The 12736-nt window shown below is 28.8% G+C and overlaps 1 protein-coding gene across 4 annotated transcripts; it reads left to right on the top strand.

Moving 5' to 3' along the window:
- Positions 1 to 4166: 4166 nt before the first annotated feature.
- On the top strand, positions 4167 to 10950 carry LOC123910151 (kinase-interacting family protein-like). 4 transcript variants are annotated; one of them, XM_045961205.1, is made up of 3 exons: positions 4167 to 4300; positions 5652 to 5829; positions 9522 to 10950. In XM_045961205.1, exons 2-3 carry the CDS (start codon positions 5676 to 5678, stop codon positions 10481 to 10483), a joined length of 1116 nt encoding a protein of 371 aa, XP_045817161.1. In that variant the 5' UTR covers positions 4167 to 4300; positions 5652 to 5675; the 3' UTR covers positions 10484 to 10950. The 4 variants fall into 4 exon arrangements, with proteins under 4 accessions (XP_045817161.1, XP_045817162.1, XP_045817163.1 ...); XM_045961206.1 differs by lacking the exon at positions 4167 to 4300 and adding an exon at positions 4364 to 4429; XM_045961207.1 differs by lacking the exon at positions 4167 to 4300 and adding an exon at positions 4498 to 4513.
- The last annotated feature ends 1786 nt before the right edge of the window (positions 10951 to 12736 follow it).

The raw sequence follows: 12736 nt of genomic DNA, 5'->3' as shown, positions 1-12736 counted from the left end.
GGCGCAAAAACTACAATTTAGCCAAATATATATTATCATGTTTGTTACAATTTTATTCTTAGAAATAAAACATTTTTCTTAAAATAAAAGTTTCCCAAAAAAAGTGGGGTTAAAATTTTCATGAAGACAAAATAAATTTAGTATAACTATTAAACATTTTTTATCCAAATTAAGTTTTTTTTTGTCTTCGTGAGCTTAGCTCAGTTGGTAGAGACATCGTACTATATGTGCAGAAATTGGGGTTCGAACCTCAGACACTCCACTAATTCACGGTGAAATTTTTAGCCATAAGGCTACTTGACAAAAAAAAATATTTTTTTTAAAAGTACCTAAGAATACAACTTACATTATTTTTTTTATTTAAAATAAACTTTCATCCTTATAATCTAAAAAAACTTATTTTCAAAAACAAAATTCAATTAATTTGAAACAAAAATATCGATATTTAAAAGAAAATAAAAAACATCTCTAAGACTTTAATTCAAATGTTTTTTGTCCGTCAAACGAATTTCAAAATGTTTTTATATAAGAAAAAAAGAAGTCAATGTCTATGGAAAGTGCTACTAAATAAATCGAATCCAGTCAGCTTATAAATAAATAATAATATGAATCCAGTCAAAAGAAGACCATACTGTAAGTTATTCTTGTATAAGCTCATGCATTTTGGTCCCTTTATTTAATCACTCTAACATATTTTAAAAAACTAGAAGGAGAAATAAATTAAATAATTTGTATTTTTAATATAATTAAATAATAAAATAGTCCACAAATTTATACCAAAAAAAAATTGTCCACAAATCCTAGCTCAACTGACAGAAATGTCGAAATTACTAGTGTTGAACGTCATAACCGGGGTTCGAACCCCAGTCACTACACTTTGTGTGTATGAGTTTTTAATGATTTTGTCATTTCGTCCGTAAAAAAACAAATAAATAAAATAATTAATTATAAGTGGGTCTAAAATAAGTGACCAAATATACGAGACCTTATAAGAATATTCATATAGTATCATAAATCATTTTTAGTCAAAAATATAATAATAAAGTAGGTATATGAGAAAACTAAATTATTTTTTAATAAAAAATTTATTTTTCTTTTATGATTAAATAAATTTTAAAAATCAAAATAATATAAAATCTATTAATAAAAATTATATAAAAATAAAAAAAAAATATTGAAAAAAATATACATACAAGAACAGAAGCACTCTCAATTTTAAATCATTAGGTTTGATCTAGTGGTGAGAGGTTTTAGTAGTATGTTATAGGTCATGCGTTCGATCATCAGCTCATTGTAAAAAAAAAAACACTCTCAATTTTTGTCTCGTGTGATTTATTTTTTTTTAATTTCATATCCTGAAGCGATGTTATTTGATTAGATTAAAAAAATCTGTTTTAGGAGTATACTAGATTAAGATTTCAAAAGATTTTTTCATGTTAAAAAAATCTTGAGGTATTCAATCAAAAAATTTATAAAATCAAAATAAATCTTGTGGTATTTAATTAAGATAATCAAGATTTTTTTTAAGGCTATGAAATCTGCTATTATTCGATTGAGATTTCTCAGAACTTATAAAATGTCTCTTGACATGAAAAATTTATAGATTTTGTGAGACTTTTTAGTTAAAAATATACATGATAGACTCTTCCAACAATCTCACCAAAAACCTTACACTTTTTCAAACTCTCCAAAACTTTTTTTATTTTTTTATTTTGCTTTTAGGGTTCATCCTTTTCTACCTTACGTACCAAATTTTACTTCTTTTCTTTGTTCACTTGCTTATTAACTTTTTTCTTTACCTCTTCATGTACCAGATTTTCTCTTTGTTCATCCTTTTATTTTCTTTTTACGTACTAGGACTTATAAAATATGCTTTGTGTAAACAACAACAAAAAAGTGAACAAATTCTTGAGTTCTGTTTCCATGCTTTTCTTTTTATTATTATTTTTTTTTATCTTAGATGAAGTGATAATTCACTGAAATTAAACTTACATATGTAATTGTGAGATTCTGGATTCGAACCCGGGTCACGACATCCAGCCTAACAATTTCAACATTTTTTACCAGTTGAGCTAGGACTTATAGAACTTATAAATTGTGTTATATATATATATATATATATATATATATATATATATATATATATATATATATATATATATATATATATATATATATATAGGAGGGATCTGTTGACTCCAGGAGTAAGTCTTCATTGACTTACTCCGCTTAATAACTCGATATCAGCATTATATTTCTTCAATCCAACCATTGAATTCAAATATCTCATTGAGTAGATCAACTCTACAAATTATATAGGAAAATGGTAAATGGCACGATAAATGTTGTCGTCCAAATTGCACGACGTGTTTTTCAGTTTAATTCTTCTCTTTTATTTTATTTGACTCTAAATGAAAAGTTTAGTTTGTCCAGCATTTTTTGATAGAAATCAGTAAATCTCTCTTAATCCAAATCAATCCAACTAGTTACTATTTATTTTATTTATTTTTTAGGTAATTATTTATCTTGTTAACAAGTTGACATGTGGTTTCGAAAAGATATGCGTAACTTTTGCAATTAAAGATTTTTATTTTTTTATTATTTTCATCTTCTGCATTCGGTCCACTGAATCGCCTAATCTATTTCGATAATTAGTTCTGACATCAATAGGTTACAATCTCTCCCGATTGTAGTTGCGGGGATTGAACCGTAATCCTTCCTATCAAATCTAGCATCAATCGCCACAAGACCAACTAACAATCGATCGATTAAAGAGTATTTAGTTTAATTTATGAACTATGAAGCCAATTTAATAAAAAAAATTAAGGTCGTGCAAATTGGACGAGAGAGGCGTTAGCACCGCTCATTTGTGTACTCGTGCAATTTTCCTTTTTATGGTACTAAGGGCTTGTTTGGTGCACAAAATAGGATAGTGACATGATAGGATATAAAACAGGATGATGATAAGATAAAATATCAGCAGGATAACAGTTATCATCGGTTATCATATCCTGTGTTTGGTGTACACAGGATAACAAACATGATAACTATTATATCTTGTTTTTAATACATACTTGCTCATAATAATATGATAAGATATATAACAATTTAAATGATAAAGTTACTTTTGTAAAACAATTTTTATTTTTTTAAAATTATTTTATAATACTTTGAATTTTATAAAAAAAATTTAAATAAGTAATCAAATAACTTTATAATTTCAAATAAAAATCATGAGAAAATAATCAAGTTTAATTTTTTATATGAATCATGATCAAATAAATAACTCAATAATATATACATGTTAGATAAGCCAAATAAATATATGATATATCTCATACGTAAATAATAAAACTACTATTGCAAAAGAATTATATTTAATTTTTTATAAAATTTAAATTAATATCCCTATTTTTCAATTTTTTAATAATTATTTTACTTTAAAATATTGTAATTTTAGTAAAATTTTAATTTTTTAGAATATATTAATTACAAAATTACCCCTGTGAGAAAATCATAAATATTTAAAAATTAATTATTTTATTATTTATATTTTATTTTATTTATTTTAAAATATATTTTATAGAATAAATCAGTAATTTTTTTTCTTCTTATCCTATCCTGCTGGTAACCCAACTCAAATTCAGGATAATAATTATAACTAGAGAAACAAGATATGATAAGCTTCAGGATTAACTTATTATATCCTGCTGTGTCACTAAACACTGAATTGCGACATATGATACAGTTATCCTATCCCGTGTGCACCAAACGGGCCCTAATATTCTATGTATTGTGAATTTGTTGGCAAATTAATTATTTTTATTTTTATCGACTTTGAATTTATATTTCATCAGTCTAATTTGAATAAATAAATATATCATCTATTTTTTCAGTAAAAAAAAAAAATATTATTAAATTAAAAATATTTAGTTAAAAAATCATTAATGTAAAAAATATAAAATTTCTTTAAATAGTAAATGAAAAATTATAAATATTAAATTTAAAATATAAAATTTCCTTGATTCAAAAAAAAAAAATATAAAATTTCCTTAATTAGTAGTAAATGACAAATTATAGTTACTACTACCATGTAACACTATCCTTATCTCGGATTTTTAGGTAATTTATTTTTGACTATTGTTGTTACTTGTTTTTGTTTCATTACACACAGTACATTACTGCATCACTGAATACCCCTACCCTACCCTACCCTACCCTAAGGCAAGTTCCTTTCTTTTTCTTCTTTCAAATCAAACCACGTCCCTCTCTCCTCTCTGTTTTTCACTACACCATCAAGGTTAGTTTTTTCTTTTTTCCCCTATTCTCTCATTCATTATTATTTTGTAATAACTCTTATTCTATTCATCTTGCTATTTTTTTTTTTTTGCTATTTGCTACTGAGAAAAAAACAGAGTATTTTGTGATTGTAAGCATGATGGATTGAGATTATTTAGTTTAATGTAATATTTTGTTTGTTGTAACGTTTTATAATGTATCTGATCTTTAATGGGTATGTCTTGTTTTTCAAAAATTATGGATTAATTTGAAAAAGTTTGCACCTTTTTATCTTTTTTACTCTGTTTTTTCTGTTTCAAAAAAACAAAAACAGAATTTTTGTTTCATGGTTTTCTCATGATTCTTATGTTGTTTTTCTGATATTTAAGATCGGTATATTGTATTATTCTCTGTTGAGTATTCACACACATGATAGTAATTGATTCCCTGGTTAGTTACTCAAAATTTGAAAAGAGTGAAATTAAAAAAAGGGGTATTTTTCTCTTTGGATTAGAAAAATTAGGTTTAAAATGCCTTGGGATTAGGGTTTTAATTAATGCATATATTCTTTTTTTTCTTATTTTGAAAATATAAGAGGACCTGAGTCCAGTATATTCTGAATGTTCACAATGCAACAAATTTTCATTTTCAAACAATGTGAATACTAGTAGTACTTTATTACTTGCAGTGCATTGTTCTTTGAGATTTGTGCTGTTGTGTTTAACTTGTCTTTTTGCTCCTTCTACTAATGTTACTCACTACTAGAATTGGTTTTAGTTTCATAATTGATTCTAACTTAAATTTTGTAGCTTTTAATTTCAAATGCGACTTTTAGATTCAAATTTAGTGTATGTTTGATACCATGATAATATTGTGATTTTTTAAAATAGTGTAGTGATCAAAATTTCACTCCTTAAAGCGAAGAAGTGGGGGAATCCTTCATTCAAACCCCGGCCATACATATTTGTAGTCTTCCACCAACTGAACTTTGCTCACCGAAACACGATAATATTGTGATTTAGTTTCAAATTTAGCGTATGTTTGTTATCAAAATAATAATATTATGATTTCAAATGCGACTTTTAGCTAAACTTAATTTGTTAGTTACCGAAAAATACAAAATTAAGGTGAACGTACACTCTGTAGTTTCAACAAAATCAAAATATCACCACTTGATTTTGTCCAACCGATCATGATAAAAAAAATTGCATAATGTTGTGATCTACAGTATGATTTTATTTTTGTACTATACATGTTCCATTCTTCTTAAATGTAAAAGACCCTATAATTTCTGGCAACATGTCCTTTTTATTGTTTCCATTCAAAGATTGAGTTACTACTCATTTCTTCCATTATTTTGTTGCCTTGTGTAGAAGGACTTTTAGGCAAGAATATTAATGGAGAGGGGACCCAATATTATTATGGATATGGATATGAACAAAGACAAAGTGATTTCAAATTCTCAGTTGCTTTCTTCATCTTTAAAAGGGTTTAAGGACAAGATCATCACCACCAACAACATGCCCTCATGGCTTCTCACCAGCATTTCTGGTATGTATTAAATTCTTCTTACCGTACCCTAAATTTATTGCTTCATGATGAACTTGTTTGTTTGAGTTTCAACTATTGAAATGTGGGGTAGCAAAGATATTTGAATAGTTCAAACTTATTTTCCTACTAATTGAATTGAATAGTAGTAGTATCATATAGTGTGTGTAAATGAATGAATACTCATTAATTTCTTACAAATTCTAGGAAATACAACACAAATTGTTCCTTAAAATTGTTCTAGATTAAGCCAATAGGACTAGGATCAACCTAATGATGAGAAGTTTGAGCAATAACCATGAGGTATTGTCCTCGTGCAATTTAGAGTTGTAGTTCGATTGAGAAGTAGAACTGATTAAGGATTGTTTTAGTCAGAATTTGAATTCCGATTCCTTGGAACGTCGAAACATTACTTCAATGTAGAGATGTCAAAAGGAGCCGACTCATACGAGATTTGGGTTTTATTGGGTCGGGCCGAAAAGCCCATATTTTCCGGGATTTTTTGGGCTGGGCTAATATTTCAAGACCCAAATCCTAGATTTATTCGGGCTTGACGGGCCGGCCCATTCGTGCTGGCCCGTTTGACAACACTAAATTGATTTTTGTTTTTCAAGAACCGAATAAGTGTCACTATTTATTTTAGACCAATTTGATTATTTATTACTCCCTCCGTCCCAAAATATAAGATCTGGTTGATCACATTACGTATGTCAATGCACCACTTTGATCACTAATATTTTTAATTGTTTATTTGTAAAAATTATAAAAACTTGATATTTTAAAAATACTCTTCAAAACAAATCAAACAAGATCTCATATGTTAATGTTTACATTTATATGTTATTAGAAAAATACAGTTAAAACAAGATGAATGAATAATACATTTTGTCAAAGTAGCTTTTATATATTGGGACTTATATATTGGGACGGAGGTAGTAAGTGAAACCGGAGACATTTTTTTAAAAAATAAACTCAATGATATAATAAATCTATAGTATTAAATTACAAATGATAAAAAAATAAAGGCTTAATTAATAAAATGGTCCCTTAAAGACATTTTTGTTTTCATATTGGTCCCTTAAAAAAAAAGGTCTAAATAGGTCCCTTAAAGAAAAAAAGGTCCGAATAGGTCCCTTAAAGACATATCCGTTAATCAGTTTGGTCCTATTTAGACCTCTTTTTAGGGACCAAACTGATTAACGGAGATGTCTTTATGGGACCTATTCGGATTTTTTTTTTCTTTAAGGGACCTATTTGGACCTTTTTTTTCTTTAAGGGACCAATCTGAAATCAAAAATATCTTTAAGGGACCATTTTATTAATTAAGCCAAAAATAAAGGTTGTCTGAATTGGAAAAAGAAAATTATCTGAATTTAATAGAGTCACATGCATGCATGTTGTGTGTTACTCCAATTTACAAGTAGAAACATTTTTCTGTTCAATTATGCATGATCTATGAAGCACGGACATTAGACACGATACAGATACTGACACGTCGACACCGATAAAAATTTGGAAAAATGATATAATTTAGTGTAATCATAAGTGTCGGTGTCGGACATGGACACCGATACGTGTCCGACATGAACACATGTGTCTGATACGGACACGCCTAATCTGAGGAGTGTCGGTGATTCTTAGTGGATGATGGATGGATGGAAGGAAGAAAAGAGGAACAGAACAAGGAAAGAATTTGAGGCATACTGTATGTGATACAGAAATGTCTCTTTCAACTGTCAAATGTCTTCCTTGGTTACAGTAATGAATTGCCGTACATCAATAATATATTCACTGTTATACGTTTTCATCATTTCACACCACTTAGCCACGCGCTTCTCTCTCCACGTGCTTAGTACCATAAGATTTTGAGCATTTTTAAATATGTGCTAGACCATGCTCTTTAGGACAAGATAACAAACACCATGGTCTATATAGGAGTATTTAATTTAAGCTTAAAAATATCTTCCTTGGTAACACCATGGTCTATTTGCAAGTAACAAGCTTAAAAATTAAGCGATTAAGGTTTTGTTTGGGAAAACAAATAAACTAGCTTATAATTTATAAGCTAAAATTTTTGTTGGATAACAGTTTTTAAAAAAGAGCTTATAGCTTATTTTAGTAGCTTATAGTTTATTTTTCAAACGCTATTTCAAGTAGCTTATGAGTTTATAGCTTATAGCTTATTATTTTTTCTTCCAATTTTACCCTTATCATCTTACTTAAAAAAAAAAATTAAATATTAATTAAACATATTTTTTTTTATGTAATTTTATACTTATAAGCTAGTTCAACTGTTAATTTTAATAAACACTACAAATTCAATCAGCTAGCTTATTCGTTATAACCTAAAAGCTAGCTTATAAATTATGCGCTATAAACTAGCTTACCAAACAAAGCTTAATTATTTTAAAAATTAAATTCAAACATGTGCTAAGTAAAAGTTAAAATTATGAAGTTTTTCATGGGCGGCTGTTAGACAGGTCGCTACCCCTATGATGTTAGTATATCTGTTTTCAAATTTCCAATCTCATATGAATCAGATTCCAAATCCATTGTCATTGTTCCGCTTCAATACAAACAACAATCCATTGTCACTTTCACACATTGCAACCTTTTGTTCTTTTCTTTGGCCTTTGCCATAACTTTTTAGTTTGTTTTTCAAAATTTGAACATAATTCAAAGTACATTGGATTTTGTTGTGTATGTAACCGTTACAACTACACATTTCCCATTTTAACCTTGTTTCATGTGCACTTTATTATCTTAAACTTAATTGGTTTTTTAATCAAAAAATTGAAAAGTTAGAGAATAAAACCTTTTCTTTTCTGTCCACAGTTGGCACATGCATCATCTCAGGTGTAGTACATGATGCTAACATTTCTATCCAAAACTGAGACAAATTTAACAATAGTAGTGTATGGTACCATGCCTTTATAAATGAGTTTTTAGATAGATGATTTTTTTTTTTTTTTAAAATAAAATTTGATTTTTCATCACAATAAATAATTACAAGAAATTTTCTGCTTTTCTTAAAAATCTTCTAAAGAATAATTTTTAAAATTTTTGAATATACTTTTAATTTTTTTTTAAATTATCTGTAACAAACGGGCCCACACCACAAAGTAATTCAAATTTAATTTTCAAAAATTTGTCCTGCTTCAATATCAATATTTTGCTAATATGAACATTTTATTTTATGTACTACCAAAACTATTTATGGTTTTTGTCAGTGTGCCCTTTTATTGTGTCAATGTTTGGTGATATGTCACTTTCTTAAACTCAAATTTCTCATCAACCCTTTTGAGATCTGAGTCTATATTAACATCCCCTTGTTGCTCTCATTAGTACTATTGTTAAAAGTTCTCAATTTTTTTCATGGTTTTGAAGCTATGGAATTGAGTAAATCAGGTAACTAAAAAAGGGCTTTTTATTTCTTGTGTTATTATTGTAAGCTCTTTTCATTTTATGGTTTTGAAAGCTATGAAGTTGAGTATATCATGTAGGAGAAAAAGTGATTTTTTTATGTGTGGTGTTTTTAAAAGTTGTGATTTTTTTTTAATTCTTTTGTAGCTATGGATTTGAGTAAATCATGTAAGAAAAATAGTTTTTATTTTTTGTATGTGGTATTTTTATTGCACAATACTCTAATATACTAATTCAAATGTGAACTTGGTTTTGTTTCAATGGTGGTATAGATTTGGAAGAGAGGATGAAAATGTTGGCTATTGGAACAAATGAAGATGAAGAAGAAGGTGACACTTTTGCAGAAAGAGCAGAAGCTTATTACCAAAAGAGACCTCAACTACTTTCACTTCTGCAAGATTTGTACAATGGCTATATAACTTTATCTGATCGTTATATACAAACACTTGCAAAACATAAACATCATAGTAGACACTCTTCTCAAGTTTCAACATTGGAGGATGGTTTCTATGACCAAGAAGAAGTTATTAGTGGTGTGAGTCAAGTTGATTCGGATATCGAAAGTTCAATCTCTTATCAACAAATGTTACCTTTGATGAAGGGAAATTTACTTGATGTTGATGCAATTGTAGCTGAGCTTGTGATGAAGAATGTTATGTGTGATTTTTTGGTTCATGAGGTTGGTGTCATGGAGAAGAAATATTGCGAGTCTTCGAGGAAAAGTGAGTTGCAAAAGAGTTTGCTTGAGGTTTTGGAATCTGAGAGACTTGTTTTGTTGAATGAGAATGCTGGTTTGAGTTATAGAGTTAATACTTTGGTTGAAGAGAACAAAGAACTTGCGTCCGAGTCGGTTTTCATCAAGAGAAAAGCCGGTGAGTTAGCTAAATGTGTGTTGAAGATGAGGGAGGATCATAGAGTTTATCTTTTGCATAGGAAAATTGAAGATCTTCAAGGACAGATACATGGTTTGGAGAAGAGGAATAAGGAGTATTATGAGAGACTTTTGAGAAGAGAGAATCAAGAAAATGGTGGATGTATGGGGAATAAAGGGAAAAATGGTGAAGGGATAGCTTTGGAAGTTCATGTTCAAATGGAGAAGCCTAGAAGGTTTAAGTGGAAAGAAGAAGGAAATTCTTCTAGGAAGAATATTGATGGGAAGAAAAGTCATAGCTTGTGGAAAAAGTTGAAGAACATGGACTTATTGTTGTGTGGAACAAATCCAACTTGTGCTTGATCTTGATTGAACGGTTTAGATGTGACTGACTGCATCGAGATCCGAAGTTTCTTCTTAGCGTCCACCAAATATTTATATCTATATACTTCTTGGCTGTTGAAAGCTTGTAGCAGTAGTAATAGGTTTCTAGGTTATTATTAAGCATATGTTTGGTTTTGTATTTGACTACAAAACCAATCATCTTTTCGGGAAAACTCGTCGCGCAACTAAACAGAAACTAAGTTAGTTTTGGTGTATATTTTAATATGAACTTTAGCTAAGTCTTGATAAACTAATTGTAAATTAGTTAACATCAGCTAGAGAGTCAATACTTTTGCCTCTATTAATAGTTGGTGGTCTAATTATTTGTTTTTTTGTTGTTTTTGTTAAAACATTTGCTTAACAAAAGTATGTGATGCATCATCCAAGGATGGTGTAACGAGTGATTATTAGCTTTAATGTTGAATTGAATGCCCTTTGCATTATTAGTACTACTCTTCCTCCAATTTTTACTTGTGCAACTTACAATTTTTACTCATTGACTTGTATTTAGTGGTTGTTTGTAACCAAAATGGTAGCATCTTCTAAACTTGTGGTGAAACCGATAAAACTCACAAAAAATATACAAATGAAACGGTGTAAACAACGGAAACTTTGAAATTGTATTATTAATAATGAAATATATATAAAGATAAAAACAAAGATCTGCTTAGACCAACATAGGTTCTATTAGAAAATAAGTGTATGTTTAGTTTAGTGGTGGACAATGAGTTTGAAGCTCTTTATAATTTTTGTCATGTTGGATAGTTGGAAACATTTCTTAATTGTAGGTGTAAAGTTTCTGCATTTGAATTTTACCCATGGATTTTGCTAGTATTATCATTATGTCAAATATCATTTGCTAGTTTATGTTCAGCTCATTTATTTAACGAACTTAAGTTTTAACTCAAGTTCACTCATTTGGTTCATGACCAAAGTTCACGAGTCAATTATCGAATCGAGTTTCGAACTATTCACGAGTTGGCTCGGGTCATTGTCAACCCTGATAAACTATATAATGTTGTCTCTTAACAAACTTCAATTCAAAGTTTACACAAGATAACATAATTTGCGTAATTTCTGCAACAATTAAACTAACTTTTGAGTTACCACTACGTCTGGTTTGAATAGTTTCAGTCAACACATGTGAGTCGCTTTCAAATTGAACCATATCTAAATCTCAATGATTGGCTTCCTTCATGGCATGCAAGAGAGCTCATCTATGAAGCCCATATACGTGACACGATACCAATACGACACCGATACGGCGATACGTTATTTAAAAATTAAATATAATTTTTTTTTACGTGTATATATATAGGGTCAGGATCAAATGACATCAACTTGACACAAAATGTTACACCTTTCGATAATGTTTTAACCGATATAAATTTTATAAAATCCACCGTTAGATTGAAAGTTTATATCATATAGATCATTTGTGTAAAATTTCAGACAAATCCAAAATCATTTGATATGTTATTGAGATACATCAAAATTAACGGTTTGCGTCTTTTTTTATGTCGTTAATCTTTATGTGTCGCAATAACATATCAAATGATTTTGGATTTGTCTGAAGTTTTACATAAATGATCTATATAATAAATCTTTCAATCCGACGATGAATTTTATAAAATTTATATCGGTTAAAACATTATTGAGAGGTGTAACATTTGGTGTCAAACTAGTTGGTGTCATTTGATCCTGACCTAACAATTTCATATCATAAGTTAAGTACTATCCAAAAATAACACCATTAATACTATCCCAAAAAAATATCATTAGTACTATAAAAAAAGAAGAAGACACAGTTGACTATCCATAAAGAACATCATAGTCTAATGTTCACTACTTAAGAAGAAACACTGATTATATCAGTCTGCTCTCCTTCGTTTCCATCATCAAATAACGTTGTAGCCATAGGCGGAGCCATACATTTTAAGGAGCCTGAGCAAAATTTAAATCGCAAATTCACATGTGAAATAATATATAAATAGTCACAAAATCGAAATAAAAGAGGCTCGTCATTTTGTCAACAAAAGTACAATTTGAAATTAAGAGAGATAAAACATAACATACTAATGGTGTACTAAATAAAATTAGGAGGCAAATCCCTGCTCTGAGACTTCTTTGTGATGAATGTTCTGATAATATCAATATCATCAAGTGACTTGAATATCTCCCGCTCAGTGTAACATATCATCAAGTCATTGAACCACTCATCGTTGATCTTGT

The sequence above is a fragment of the Trifolium pratense genome, linkage group LG2, assembly GCF_020283565.1.
Source record: "Trifolium pratense cultivar HEN17-A07 linkage group LG2, ARS_RC_1.1, whole genome shotgun sequence".
Lineage (NCBI taxonomy): Eukaryota > Viridiplantae > Streptophyta > Magnoliopsida > Fabales > Fabaceae > Trifolium > Trifolium pratense.
The sequence above is the reverse complement of the archived record's forward strand: the minus strand, read 5'-3'. Positions and strand labels throughout refer to the sequence as shown.

Excerpts from the sequence above, each read along its gene's own strand:
- LOC123910151 (XM_045961205.1), top strand. The coding sequence starts at position 5,676 with ATGGAGAGGGGACCCAATATTATTATGGATATGGATATGAACAAAGAC. Across the intron at positions 5,830-9,521 it reads GCTTCTCACCAGCATTTCTG|ATTTGGAAGAGAGGATGAAA; the intron begins GTATGTATTAAA and ends ATGGTGGTATAG.